Below are 14,260 nucleotides of genomic sequence, written 5' to 3' on the forward strand. Positions count from 1 at the left end.
ACACCCCCACCTCAACCCCCACCCCCACTGGCATTGGCAGACCTGTGACAGTTAGGACAAATTAAGACAAGTGGGCATTTGAGCATTTATTAGACACCTGATTTTAAGGAATTACTGCTAATTTTTTAGGTGTGCATCTTGAGGTCACGTTTTAAAGAGTCATCTTCGAGAGATGCATTGTGACATATTTACAGATGAAACGAGGCCTGAAATCCGCTTCAAAATAACACGGGAGGGTCGGGATGGATGATGGCAAGAGGGGGTCAGGGGCCCTGTACTGGGTAGCTTGAGATTCACTGTTCTAGTCTGGGGACGTTGTCAATGTTAGAAATTCTGCCTAATTCAAAAGCGAAGAGACTTTTCACTCCCTTTCAGTCCCATCCCAAATCTCGTCTCCATGGGCCGACCCTATACTCTGGGGGGCACTCATGTCCAAATTTTCCCTGCTCCCCAGGCCTGCCAAAAGGTGCGGGGCGAGGGAAACGCTCTAACGGAGATCCGCCGCAGCGTCGCGCTCCTCAATGGCTTAGCGACTTGCGGCCCTTGTGCATGCGGCGGAGGATGACCTGGACCCCGGCCGGCGTGCTCAGGCGTCGGATCCAGCCGTGCTTGTGCTTGCGTTTGATGTTGCTCGGCTGATACTCGTTCCCGCGCGCCTTGCCCCGGGCCTGCTGCAGAGCGGGGAAGCCCCAGGCGTCCGGGAGCCCCAGCCAGGCCCGGGGCTGGAGCCACCTGCCGGGGCAGACAGACAGAGAAGGTCAGAAGGGATGCTGTGTGACCTCGGGCGCGGCGCTCAACCTCTCTGAGCCTCGACTTCCTGCACAGACAGCGCCCGGGTGCAAAAGGCGCTCCATAAGCACGCAGCGTTGGTGGTTCCTGATAATGTCCTCAGTCCGAGATCTGGGGAAGGGTCCTCCTGGGTACTCACCTGCCCCCCAGCAGCGCTGCTGACCTACCGCCGGGGCCCCACAGGCGACCAAGGGATCTGGCCAAGGAAACCATGTCCGGCCGCGGGTCACGCGGTCCCCGCCGCCAGCGATTCCGCAGCAACTTAGCTGCTTCTGGGCAATGTAGTTCCTCCTCCTGCGAGGTCGGCGTTGCCGCGGAAGCCTCCGGAAGTTGTAGTTCCACGCCTGCGCATAATGGAAATGAGCGACGGCGCCTCCATAGCACGCTCATTGTTTCCTGGGGTATGCCGGGAGTTGTAGTTCCTTCTCCTGTCGCCCAGCAAAGGGTGCCCCGGGGTCGCCGTGGCGCAGCTGACGGCAGCCTCAGGAAACGGCTGTGTGATCACCGCCCACCCCCAACGGGAGCCGGGCAGATGGCACTCAGCTGGCTGGCAGCTTCTCTCTATCCCCTGCCAGGTCTCTGCCCCTTGGCCGGGAGCCCAGGAGGCCTGAGATCTAGCTGGCTGTGTGTCCTTGGCATGGTCTCTGCCCCTCTCTGGGGCTTCAGTTTCTCAATCTGTAAGACGCGTGGGCCGCACACTAGCCCCTGACAGTCGTGCTCCCATTCTGGCCCTAGAAGAATTTTTCTAATACTCAGATCTGAGCCTCTCCCCTGCTCACTCACCCTCTATGGCTCCCTATTGCCATAGAGGGCAGGCACGTGAGGCACTGTACACACACGTCTGGGTTGCAGCCACACCCTCCTCTCTGCCTGATGCCCCCTTGTTCATCCTTTAAAATCCTCCTCGTGTGTCTCTCTGTGTCTCCTCCCCCCACCCCCATCCCTCCATCTGGCCCACTGTGGGATCACCACGTGGCTGGGGGTGTTTGTCTCCCGACTCTCACCACAGCCCCGGGTGCGGGGGTTGCTTAAGAGCCTGGCCGGGGGCTGAGTCCCGGTGGTCGCCCCAGCAGCTCCCAGCTTGTGTGGAGGGTGGGGGCAGAGGGCGTGGTAGGGAGTATTTGCTGAATGAATAACCAACCGCGTAGTCTCTCAGGAGCGCCCTGAATGGGAAGAGTGCGTGGCTGGACCTGATCCGGCTCAGGCAGCAAATTCCTGGGGAAGGGAGTGGGCTCCTGGCGAGGCCTCTGAAGCCCATCCCACGGCACCATCATTTAGCAGACAGCCATCACAATGACTTTATTGATTACATGCAAGGCACAGTGCTAAGTGCTTGACCTTCGCAGCAAACTCTTGAGGGTTTTAACTTCACCAAGAAATGAACAGGGGCTCAGGGCCGTAAAGTGAACAGTCCAAAGCCACACTTCAGCAAAAGGCAGGGGCTGGATTTGAACCCAGGGCTCTCTGAGGGCCTCCACCTGGAATACGGAGCTAGGATGTCCCTGATCGCCTGTCCCCTCCTCTCCATCAGCAGCCATGGGTTAAACAGGCTGCTGTGGGAAGCTCCCCATTTCCTATTCACCTACGGTTGAAAGTTGGAGCAAATACAAATTACTGGGACTCGGATCATCTAGTCTTGGGGTCGAGTTCCAGCTCTGCCCCGCGTCCCTTGCCTTGTGACCTTGCGCAAGGACCTGCCTTTTATATGAGCCTCAGTTTCCCCAACCTAAAGTGGAGGGGGAAGGGTCGTTTGGAGGCAGGGGTTTGGCCGGGGAGACCCCAGGCTCATGAGAGGACCCCAGCTGCCCACTCCGGGGAGCCCGCGGACCCCGGGCTACGCGACCCCTTCTCCGCCCGGGTCCAGGCCCAATCCCTCCCCCCAACTCGGCGAGCCCCTGAAAGGGGCGGGGTCGCTGCTCCTAGAGACCACCCCCACCTTGGCGCCTCCGTCTCTGATTGGCAACCTAACTAGGCCAGCTCAGCACGCAGCTGCGATTGGCGGAGACGCCCGCCCGTCCGCGCGCGGCCCCGCCCCCCGGGGGAGGGCGTTAAAAGGCCAGCTGGTTCCCGGGCCGCGGGATGCCCCAGCGCTGACCGCCCCGGCCCGCACCCGCCGCTGCCCCGCCGAGAAGCGCCCGGCCGGACCCCGCGCCACCATGTAAACGGCGCCTGCGGGCGGACGCTGGCTTCTCCGTCCGGGACCCCTCCGCCCCGCCCCGGGCCCCGGGGCCCTCGATGAGGTGAGCTGGGAGCGGGTCCCGGGGTGGGGGTCTCCGTGTCGGGGGTAGGGGGTCCGCCAAGCCCGCGCCCGGGCTCCTAGGCAGCTGCGGAGCCCCGGCGGCCTCGGCCCGATCGCAGGGCTCCGGACACCCGAGAGGCGGGGGGCTGGCGAGGCGCATCTGTGCCCCGCTCCGCTACCCGGAGCTGGGGCCCCGCCCGAGGTGGGGGGCGCGGCCTGCTCCCCCTCTTTCAGCGCGCAGAGGGCCCATCGCGGGCCGGGCCTTCGGCGTGCGTTCCCGCCTGGGTGCCCAGATTGGGGGCCCGGGAGGGGAGGGATTCCTCCCTGCGCCCCAGGCCCTGGATAACGGGGGTGCGCGGCGTGGGGCTCCCCCTCGCGTTATGTAACCGCCTGCGGTTGCCATGGACACGGCGGGGTGGGGTGGGGGTGCTGGCCCAGGCAGGTGGGATGCAGGCGTGGAGGTCCCCAGAGGCCTGGCCATCCCCTGCCCCCCGGCCACCATTGAAGGCTCATGACAGACCCCCAGATCCGGGTTCCCAACCCTGGGGTTCAGACAGCAGCTCCCTCCCAAAGCCCCCCAGCAGCCTCCCCGCATCTGGGCCTCAGTTTTCCCAATGGGAGGTGGTAACTCTGGGAGGCCAGTGTCCTGCTAAAATGCATGTGGCTTTAATGAGTAAGGAGCCCTGAACCCCCATCCCCAGGACCTCACCTTTCAGGGACCAGGCACAAAGCCATTGGGGATCCACACCTTTTAGGATGCCCTAAGAGGCTCTTAGGAAATGCTTGTTTAGTGAGAGTTCATAGAAGAATTGCATGAATGAATGAATGAATGAATGGGTAGATGAATGAGTGAAGGAATGAATGGGTTCAGGAGGCCATAACTGCCATCAACCCAAGGTGGGGGTGTGGGGTTGGTCTTCAGGGCTGAGCCAAACTTGCCACCATGCCGCCTCCTCCAGGAAGCCCTCCCTGACTCCACCAACCACCCTAGCCCTTCCCCATGGCCACCCTTTGGAGACAGCCAGGGTCAGGGCCAGTCCCTGCCCAAAGAAGGGCCTCCCTGGTGCCTTGGCTGGCTCTGCACCCCCAAACTGGAGCTGGAGAGGGGTCTTCCTAGACGGGCCCCCCTGACCCAGGTGCCGGGGGACAGGCGCTGTGGGAGCGGATGGCCCCCCTGAGCCGGCTGCTGGGTCCCCCTCCCAGGACGCGCCATGCTGACCGGGGTGGCCGATGGGATCTTCTGCTGCCTGCTGGGGGCGCCCCCCAACGCTGTGGGCCCTCTGGAGAGCGTGGAGTCCAGCGACGGCTACACCTTCGTGGAGGTGAAGCCGGGCCGGGTGCTACGGGTGAAGCACGCCGGGCCCGCCCCGGCCCCCACCCCGCCGTCGCCGCCGCCGCCCCCGGACTCGGCCCAGGGGGACCGCTCGGGCCTGGTGCGCTGCCAGCGCCGGATCACCGTCTACCGCAACGGGCGCCTGCTGGTGGAGAACCTGGGCCGGGCCCCCCGGGCCGACCTCCTGCACGGGCAGAACGGCGCCGGGGAGCCCCCGGCCGCCCTGGAGGTGGAGCTGGCCGAGCCCGCGGTCAGCGATGGGCGCCCGGGCCCGGGCAGCGCGGGCAGCGGCGGCGGCGGGCGGCGACGGCGCACGCGGCGCCCCAAGCGGACCATCCACATTGACTGCGAGAAGCGCATCACCAGCTGCAAGGGCGCCCAGGCCGACGTGGTGCTGTTTTTCATCCACGGCGTCGGGGGCTCCCTGGCCATCTGGAAGGAGCAGCTGGACTTCTTTGTGCGCCTGGGCTACGAGGTGGTGGCGCCCGACCTGGCCGGTCACGGCGCCAGCTCCGCGCCCCAGGTGGCCGCGGCCTACACCTTCTATGCGCTGGCGGAGGACATGCGGGCCATCTTCAAGCGCTACGCCAAGACGCGGAACGTGCTCATCGGGCATTCCTACGGGTGAGCCAGCCCAACAGCCGGGACCACCAAATGCCTGTTTCCCTTCTAGAAAAGTGCCATGTGCATCTGTGACGTTTTGCAGTGTGCTCAGAAGCACTAGACGCCAGGAGAGATGAGAATGACAATTAAAAACGTCTCTTGACATCCTCAAAATGTCACCAAGCAGACAGAATGGCAGCGTTGTCTTAGATGAAGTTCAGAAATTGGCAGGTCCCCTCTGTGGGACCAAGGAAAGGCCAGTAGGAATCCCATAAATTCTGGTTACAAAGGCAATTTGTAAATTCATAATTCGCTCTCCTTTACAGGGGGTGATGATACCATCTCTTGTTTACTGAGAGCCCACTCCGTGGAAGGCTTTGAGCTGTAGTACCCGACTACTGCAAAATGTTATCATTCTCTCTTTTGCCTGCAAGGGAAGCCAGCCAGGCTGAGAACCACTATTGCAGAGAGTTTGGCCAATGCAATTAGACAAGAAAAAGAATTAAGTTACTTAAATATCCGAAAAAAGGGACTCCAGGTCCAGAAGTGACATGGGTCTTATTAGGTTAGTTAGCCTCCCCCCAAAACCAAAATGCTTATGCTAAAGGACTCCTCCAATTAAGTGAGCACCTGCACTGGTAGTTCCTGTTGATTCCTTTACATGCATCAAGGATCAGCAATGCTATGAGGTCATCACAGTGTGCATTTCAACTGAGCATCAACTGGAAGTTCAGAGAGGTCAAGCAACCTGCCCAAGGGCACACAGCAAGTCTGGCAGGGTTAGGTCTGCCTGTGTCCCACCCCTCTTTACAAAGTGGCTGCATGATGGATGCTCAGTGGGACAAACCCAGAGCCTTTGCTTTCTTTACAGCAGAGGTTGACCTGCTTTTTCTTAAAGGGCCAGGTAGTAAATATTTTAGACTTGTGGCCATCAGGTCTTCCTCACAGCTTCTCACCTGCTGCCACTGTAGAATGAGAACAGTCAGAAAGGAATGGGCATGGTTGTGCCAATAAAACTTTATTTTCAAAGTACGGTTTGACAGAATTGCAGACTCTATTTACAAAAGCTTGCCAACCCCTGCTTTAGAAGGAATGAGGAGCTGCACTTTGGGGATCCCCTAAGCTGTGCCCTTGAACCTGGCATAAGGCAGGCAGATGGACCATGCCCAGAGGTGTGCAGTGCCTCTGGCTTATCCTTCAAACGAACAAACACTCAGGAAAACAGTGTGACCTTCTCTGTGGAGCCGAAGGTTTCATTTAATAAGATTGCTTTCCTGATGCTTGGAAATAATTATTCTTTTATTTATTTTTTTTTGTTGTTGGGGGGAGTTGTTCATGGAGCCTTTGAGAATCCAGTCAAAGTTCTGGATCCAGATCCTCTCTCCAAAAAAATTCATTCTCTGACACATACAATGTTGCAGTTTTGGGCGTCCCACTCCAACCCTCACCCCCTCAGGTGTCCACAGACCCCAGGGAGAGAATGTTGGCTTTCTAGGACCTGGCTTGCGGGATGAGGGGAGGGCACACACCCCACCTTGCCCCCTGCCACCTCTGTCCTGCTGATCCCGGCCTTCCACCCTCCCCACCCCGCTGACAGTGTCTCCTTCTGCACGTTCCTGGCGCACGAGTACCCGGACCTGGTGCACAAAGTGATCATGATCAATGGCGGGGGCCCCACGGCCCTGGAGCCCAGCATCTGCTCCATCTTTAGCATGCCCACCTGCATCCTGCACTGCCTGTCACCCTGCCTGGCCTGGAGCTTCCTCAAGTGAGTGTCCCCACCCACCTACCCCTGAGTGGGAGCTCCCCACATCTCCCCCGGGGCTGCCGGGCGGGAGGGAAGGGCAGCATGACGGGACGACGTGGGGGGCTGGCACAAGGGGGCTCTGGCCATGTCTCTTCCCTCTGCCAGGGCCGGCTTTGCCCGCCAAGGGGCCAAGGAAAAGCAGCTGCTCAAGGAGGGCAAAGCCTTCAATGTGTCGTCCTTCGTGCTACGGGCCATGATGAGTGGCCAGTACTGGCCGGAGGGTGACGAGGTGTACCACGCCGAGCTCACGGTGCCCGTCTTGCTGGTCCATGGCATGCACGACAAGTTTGTGCCGGTGGAGGAGGACCAGCGCATGGCGGAGGTAGGCTGGGGGACACGTGGCCCAGGGAAGCAGGGGCAGGAGGTCAGGAGCACTCCTTCCGGGGTGCCGGCTGTGGATCTGTGGGAGACTGACAACAGGCTCTGGGATCCCGGGAGAACTAGAATAGGCTTTTAAATTCTGGGGTCCTGGGTTCTTGAGCACGTGGCTCAGCTCAGCCAGGGGCCGTGTCCGGAGACCTTTTTGGTTGCCACCAGCTGGGGGCAGGGATGCTGCCAAACACCCCAGGATGCTCGGGACAACCCCCCATGACAACGAATGGTCTCGCCCCAAATGTCAGCGGTGCCTTGGGTGGGGATTCCTGCTCCAGAGGTGTCCTGGGCGCCTGATCAACGGCGACTGCATGGCTCCCCGCCCGGGTGGGGTGGAGGGATGAAGGGTAGACAGCAGGAGGGACTTCCCGCGGCCGCGCCCGCCCTGACCCTGCGCCCCCGCGCAGATCCTGCTCTTGGCCTTCCTGAAGCTCATCGACGAGGGCAGCCACATGGTGATGCTCGAGTGCCCCGAGACGGTCAACACGCTGCTGCACGAGTTCCTGCTGTGGGAGCCCGAGCCCCCGCCCCTGCCCGCGCCCCCCGCGGAGAAGAAGTAGCGGCGGGGAGGCCGGGCACCCTGGGAGAGGCCTGGCACCCCTGGGAGAGGCGCGGGCCGGGAGGCGGCCTGGAGGCGGCGCCGAGCTTTCTGCAGAGCGGACCCCCCGCGTGGGCCGCTCGCTCCCCCGGTGGGCGGGGACAGGCCGGGCGACGCCCCCAGGCCAGCGGGGCGGGGCGTCGGGAGCCGGGGGCGGGGCGCCGCGCTCCGCCTCCGCCCTGCGGGGGTTCCGGGGCCGCTGCCAGGACCCCCGCGGAGGATGACCTTGTACAGAAACCCCCATCCCCCTACGCACCCCCCACCCCCCAAAAAAAACACTCGCTGCGGCCGCGATCGCCCCCCACCCCCACCCCCACCCCGCTCTGTCTTCCGCGTCAGCCGTGCTTGAGCCCGGGGCCCACGTTTGCCCCGCTGGGACCCTCGGGGACCCGCCCCGTGGCCCGAATCCTCCCCGTACCCCACTTCTCGTTCCGGGGCGCTGGGGGCTATTGGCGCCCAAAGGTGGGGGAAGAGGGCTGGCGCCAGCGAACCTGCACATCTCACCTTGTAGCTAAATAAAAAGAAGTGACAATCGGAGCCTCAGTTTCCCCAGCGGCTCCCTGCGCGCGCCCCCTCCTTCCCCAGGATGCAGGGGCTGCTTAGTTGGGGGGGCGGGTGTGTGCCCAGAGCGGGAGGGGCAGGGGATCAGGGAGGGAGCTCCCCATCCCCCACTGGTCAAGGCGAGGGTCCTGGGGTTAGAGCTGCCATAATTGAGCGCCGACTGTATACCAGACCCAGTACTGAGCGCTTCGCACCCATAGGCTGACTGGCTCCTTCTGGCACCGCCGCACCCCACTCTATCCCGGTTTTCTCTTTCTGCTTGGCTTAGGGGTGCTTTGTCATGAAGAGGTTTTTCATTTTACAATCACCCCATCCGCCTTTTCTTTCTGAGTCTGGCTGAAGGAATGCCCTGTCCCCTCAGTTACGGAATCTTCTGCCTTTTCCCTACCGGTTTGTGAGCCCCCCTTTTGTTTAAGCCGGGGGTTCCCAGCTGGGGGCATCTAGAAGTGATGCTAGGGACACTGGTCAACACCCCACAGCGCTCAGGACAGGCCTCACAGAGCGACACAGCCCCAAAGGTCAATAGGGTTGAGAAACCTTATTAGAATAGCTTCTGTGTCTTCCTGGGACTTTGGGGGACTCTGGACTCCTTTCCTGATGGTCTATTGGAATGTTCTGGTGCTGGGGCCATGCTCCTTTTTTTTTTTTTTTTAATATATTTTTTTAAATCTTCATTTTATTGAGATATAATCACATACCACGCAGTCATACAAAACAAATCGTACATTCGATTGTTCACAGTACCATTACATAGTTGTACATTCATCCCCTAAATCAATCCCTGACCTTCATTAGCACACACACAAAAATAACAAGAATAATAATTAAAGTGAAAAAGAGCAATTGAAGTAAAAAAGAACGCTGGGTACCTTTGTCTGTTTGTTTGTTTCCTTCCCCTATTTTTCTGCTCATCCATCCATAAACTAGACAAAGGGGAGTGTGGTACTTATGGCTTTCCCAATCCCATTGTCACCCCTCATAAGCTACATTTTTATACAATTGTCTTCGAGATTCATGGGTTCTGGGTTGTAGTTTGATAGTTTCAGGTATCCACCACCAGCTACGCCAATTCTTTACAACCTAAAAAGGGTTGTCTAAATTGTGCGTAAGAGTGCCCACCAGAGTGACCCCCTCGGCTCCTTCTGGAATCTCTCTGCCACTGAAGCTTATTTCATTTCCTTTCACATCCCCCTTTTGGTCAAGAAGATGTTCTCTGTCCCACGATGCCAGGTCTACATTCCTCCCCGGGAGTCATATTCCACGTTGCCAGGGAGATTCACTCCCCTGGGTGTCTGATCCCACGTAGGGGGGAGGGCAGTGATTTCACCTTTCAAGTTGGCTTAGCCAGAGAGAGAGGGCCACATCTGAGCAACAAAGAGGCATTCGGGAGGAGACTCTTAGGCACAACCATAGGGAGGCCTAGCCTCTCCTTTGCCATGCTCCTTTAATTGCTCTTGCTTTATAAGAAGAATTGATGTCTGGGGGGGAGCGAAAGCTCAGAGAGAGGTCACTCAAGCTGAGGACAAGCTGGAGACTGTGGGCCCACCCCAGAGGCTAACTATGGTGCTGGGGGCCCCCTGGGGCAGCTGCTGGGTGGGGGGTGATCAGCAGTGGGGGGTCCTGGGCAGGTGCCCAACTCACAACCCCCCGCTGCGGGACCTGCTTTGCCAAGCTGGACAACGGGCAGGTTGAGAACCCACTGGGCTGCTTTGAAGAAGAAACTTCTAGAAAGTTTAAATGATTCGTCCCCAACTGGGCAGTCACACCTCCCGAGGCGGGGGGAGCTTGGGTTTACTGAAGCTCTGTGTACACAGGAACGGGCTGAAGTCTCAGAACATGGTTGGGAATTTGGGGTGAACCCCGCCTTGTGGTGGAAGAAAGGGGTTCAGCTTCACCGCAATCCTGAAGTCCCAACCACCCCATCACCAGTAACCCCACTCACGCAACTTGGGACATGGTCTGCCCCTTGGAAGGCGCCCCCACTTCCCTTTCCCTGGGAAATTTTCTGGCCAGGCCACGGGGACACCTTTGGCTCAGTGCCGGGGTCTGAGCCCCAGTGTGGCCCACATGACTTCATTTAATCCTCCACAATCCCTGAGGTAGGACATCTCGCTGCCCCATTGCACAGCTGAGGAAACCGAGGCTCACACAGGTAAGCTTCTGCTCTGGGGTCTCAGAGCTGGGGGCGGCAGAACCAGCACTCGGGCCGGGCAGATTCCTGGTATGTGTTTCCGAGAAGGCCCCCAGTCCATCCTACAAAGTGAGTCCAGCTTGAGATAAAAGTGGACCAGACAGCCAAGCACTGGAATGTTCCAAATCACCTCCCGCAATGGTTCTGCCTGTAACAAATGATCTACCTTCTGCAGCGGGACAAGAGGGCTGCTCTTTGCATGGGGTGACCGGTCCCCCAGCACTCAGCTGCGGGCCTGGATGTCCTGGGGCCGCAGCTCTCGCTTGCCCTCGGCCAGGAAGACCAGGAGGGCACGGTGCAGCAGGTGCACCCCCAGACGCCGGCGCCGGGTGGGCGGCCAGCCCCCCACCACTCCGTAGCAGTGCCCTTGTCTCTGGTTGGTCAGCATCTGGATGCCTGGAAAGAGTAAGGGTCAGATGACAGGAACAGTTTTGGGGACAGGGAACCCACCATGTATTGACCTCAAGTGGGGATAAACCAATGGTGCAAAACAAGTGCATGTGCAGGTATATATTTGGTGCTCAATAATTGCTCATCGGGTGAATGAACAGCTCCAAGAAGGAAGGGGTGAGGGAATTAGGAGATCAAGTGCCCCCACCCCACAAAGACCTCCATCCCACCCGGCTGACACCCACCTAGCGCGTCCACCAGACAAGCCTCCCGCGTGTAGGCCTCCACGGCGACCACGTGCTGGAAGCAGTGCAGAGAGACGACGCCATGGCCGCTGGCCCAGATGTCCAGGATCCGGCTCAGCTTGGGGCAGGCCTGGGGGGCCAGGGGCAGTGTCAGAATCAGGGGTCAGCTCCCGGTCTCTTCCTTCCCCTACCCACCCCTGCCTGCTGTGGCCCCGAATCTGGTCCTCTTACCTGTTTTCCTGGCTGCCCACAGTGGCCCAGTGCCTCCGAGAGGTGGGCATCTGGCCGGGCCCGGGTCCCCTTGCCCACATAGAAAATGGAGCGGACGAAAGTCTGGAGGCGTTCAGCTGGGGTCAGTGTGAGTGCTCGGGATGGCAGGTCCTGAGTCTTCCTGGATAGAGGGGGAGGCTCAGAGAGGGAAATGTGACAAAGGTGGCCTCAGAAGCAGTCCCCAAGGTCACAGAGCAACTGGAACCCCTATCAGTCACCCCATGTTATAGAGCTAGAGAGGGATGGCTGCTCCGAGGCCACTCGGCCACTCGAATTGGGTCCAGACACCTTTTATAGCTTTATGACCAGAAAGGGCCAGTCCCTTTCCCAAGGACACACAGCAAATAAGAGCCCAGCTCCCACCTCTGGGTCTTTCCTGCCCTGAATACCTGGGATCCAGCAGCAGGTAGGTAAAGCTGGATTTCACGACCCCCTCCCGCCACCGCCTGGTGGGATCAGGCCATTCAAACTGCCGGGCAAGCGTATCCTCGTCTGCCTGGGCGTCCGGGATACGGCCGGTCCGTAGCGCCTCAGCCAGCTCTGGGCTGTGCCCTGAAAAGTCTGGGCCTGGGTCAGGAAATGGAGTCAGGGGAGACGGAGGAAGGGGTGGTTTCCAGAGAGCTGGGTTCTCCGGGGATTCCAGGCCCAGAAGGGACTAACCAGGAGCAGTTCCGGCTTCTTCCAGCCACTGGAGGTGGTCCCAGCGGGTCAAGGGCACAACGAGGCCAGAGCGCTCCCCGAGCGTCCGGAGACACTGCGGCAGCTCCAGATTAGACCTGGGGGGATCTGGCGGGTGCCAGCGGGGAGGGACGGGGTCCCTGCCCTCATCCTTGGTCAGCCAGAGGGCGGCCACGTCGCTGTCGATGGACGTCTCGTCGTCTGTCAGGAAGAGGAAGTCGGGGGGCCCAGGTACCAGTTCCCGTGGGGGGCTGTGGGCTGGGCACCTGTCCAAGAGGAGCGAGGGCTCAGAGCCATGGGCATCTGGCGAGGCCAATGTCAGGGCCTGCAGGCGGGCGTTCAGTTCAGCCTCTCTGCCCAGAATTCCAGCTCGATGCACCACCTGTGAGGTGCCCGGAGACCCCTGGGTGGGACAGACACCCGGAGGGAACCCCTGTGTGGTCTCGGCACTGCGGGAGGTGTTGGGGGCAGGGTCCTCGGCTCCAGAGACCTCGATCGCTGTGAGAAAGGGGGCGTCGGAGCTGCTGTCCCAGAGCTCTGGGGGGCACTGGGAGCTCCCATCCTCAGTGGCAAGCTCTTGGGGAGCAGGGAGGCTGGGGACTTCCAGTCCTGCCTCCAGGCCCCTAGCCCTGCCGTCCCCTTGGTCCAGCGGGGCCTGGAGCACTGTGGAGTGCAGGGTCACTTGGGGAGGTCCAGAGAGGCCCATGTCCAGCTGCTTCCTCCTGGGTGCTGGGCCTGGAGCAGGGGCTGGGAGAGGGGGTCAGAGAGGAGGGTTGGGGGAGTGAGAGACACATAGTGGGACTCAGGAGGAAGTGGCCGGAGCCTCAGGGAGCACAGCAGGACAGAGGCAGAAAGAGTTAACCAGAAAAAGGGGACGTGAGACAGTTGGGAACAGCTGGATACCATTGGGAACAGCCAGCGACGGTGGCCAAGAGTCAGACAAAGAGCCAGACAGTCAGAAAAAGCCAGAGACTGTGGGCTCCGGGGACGAACACACTGAAGCCCCCGGTGGTGGCGCAGACCACACTCACCGCCTGGCTTCGACTTGGGCCTGGGCTCCTGCGTCTCCGCCGGGGTCGGGGTCCATGTCTCCAGCACGCGCAGGAGACTCGCGCAGTCCTGGTGTCCCTGATCCACGGCCAGGTCCAGCGCGCGGAGCCCATCCTGCGGCCGCGCGGTCAGCAGGGGGCGCCCTCGGCACGCCCTCCCATCGGCGCCGGGACGACCCCCCCCCCCACCTGATCACGCAGTGACCCCACCTGGCCGCGCAGGACCCCACTTGTTGCTCAGGGTCCCCACTTGAGCGCGTAGGGTCCCCCACCTGGCATCGCAGGTCCCCACCTGGCCGCGCAATGCCCCCCACCTGACCGCGCAGGGCCCCACCTGGTCGCGCAGAGCCGGGTCGGCTCCCTGGCTCAGCAGCAGCTGGAGGCCACGACGACAGCCCCAGGCAGCGGCCACGTGCAGCGGCGTCAGCCCCTCGGCCGACCTGGGACGAGGCGGTGGAGAGGGGCGGACCGGTCAGCGCGGCCTCCGCTCTCAGGCAGGGACCCCAAGCTCCACCCTCAGGCCCCAGGCCGCGCCCCCGGACCCCGGAGACCCCGCCCCGGGCCCAGGCCCCGCCTCACCGGGCGTTGGGGTCCCCGCCGCCCCGCAGCAGGGCTCCGAGGCAGCGCAGGTCGCGCGGGCGCCGCGCTCGGGCCGCCAGGTGCATGGCCGCCGCGCCGTCCGGGAGCAGCAGGTTGGGGTCGGCGCCGCGGCACAGCAGATCCTCCACGGCCCTGCGGACACGGGGGGTCAGAGGGGACCCCGGCCCCGCCCCCGCCCCCGGCCCGGGCCCCGCCCTCACCGCGGGTCCACCTCCCGCAGCGCCGTCCGCAGCTGCCGCGCCAAGCCGGGCCCCGCGGCCATGGCCGCTCCGAGTCCCCGCCCCGCGGCCCGCCTGGCCGATTTCGAACTTCCCGCGGCGCCCTGTGCGCCTGCGCCGCCCCGCCCCTAGGCTCTGGTCTCGGGGTGCTGGCGCCGGGAGGCCCCCAAGCCCGCAAAGCCGCGCCTCCGGGGCGTCCGCACCCGGGTCCCCGAGCTGGTGCCCGCGCGGTATCGGGGCCTGGGGCCGCCGATAAGGGCCTGGGCGGGGGCCTTATCTCAAAATGGGGGGCCCCGCCCTGCCGGAGGGGGTGGAGC

The 14,260-nt window shown here is 61.8% G+C and overlaps 3 protein-coding genes across 3 annotated transcripts; 1 reads left to right on the forward strand and 2 right to left on the reverse strand.

The window, feature by feature from the left end:
• Window positions 1-71: 71 nt before the first annotated feature.
• MRPL34 (mitochondrial ribosomal protein L34) lies at window positions 72-1,095 on the reverse strand. The gene is made up of 2 exons (XM_037818405.1): window positions 929-1,095; window positions 72-732 (listed from the first exon to the last, which is right to left on the reverse strand). Exons 1-2 carry the CDS (start codon window positions 1,000-1,002, stop codon window positions 519-521), a joined length of 288 nt encoding a protein of 95 aa, XP_037674333.1. The 5' UTR covers window positions 1,003-1,095; the 3' UTR covers window positions 72-518.
• Window positions 1,096-2,824: 1,729 nt separating this feature from the next.
• Window positions 2,825-8,278, forward strand: ABHD8 (abhydrolase domain containing 8). Its single transcript, XM_037818303.1, has 5 exons — window positions 2,825-3,029; window positions 4,232-4,985; window positions 6,562-6,732; window positions 6,877-7,093; window positions 7,551-8,278. The coding sequence occupies exons 2-5, from the start codon at window positions 4,240-4,242 to the stop codon at window positions 7,701-7,703; spliced, it is 1,287 nt and encodes a 428-aa protein (XP_037674231.1). The 5' UTR covers window positions 2,825-3,029; window positions 4,232-4,239; the 3' UTR covers window positions 7,704-8,278.
• A 1,348-nt stretch (window positions 8,279-9,626) lies between these two features.
• ANKLE1 (ankyrin repeat and LEM domain containing 1) lies at window positions 9,627-13,978 on the reverse strand. The gene is made up of 9 exons (XM_037818304.1): window positions 13,937-13,978; window positions 13,705-13,857; window positions 13,460-13,565; window positions 13,108-13,240; window positions 12,059-12,823; window positions 11,788-11,965; window positions 11,360-11,519; window positions 11,129-11,258; window positions 9,627-10,889 (listed from the first exon to the last, which is right to left on the reverse strand). Exons 2-9 carry the CDS (start codon window positions 13,788-13,790, stop codon window positions 10,717-10,719), a joined length of 1,731 nt encoding a protein of 576 aa, XP_037674232.1. The 5' UTR covers window positions 13,791-13,857; window positions 13,937-13,978; the 3' UTR covers window positions 9,627-10,716.
• Window positions 13,979-14,260: the final 282 nt, after the last annotated feature.

The sequence above is a fragment of the Choloepus didactylus genome, chromosome 25 (assembly GCF_015220235.1).
Source record: "Choloepus didactylus isolate mChoDid1 chromosome 25, mChoDid1.pri, whole genome shotgun sequence".
Lineage (NCBI taxonomy): Eukaryota > Metazoa > Chordata > Mammalia > Pilosa > Megalonychidae > Choloepus > Choloepus didactylus.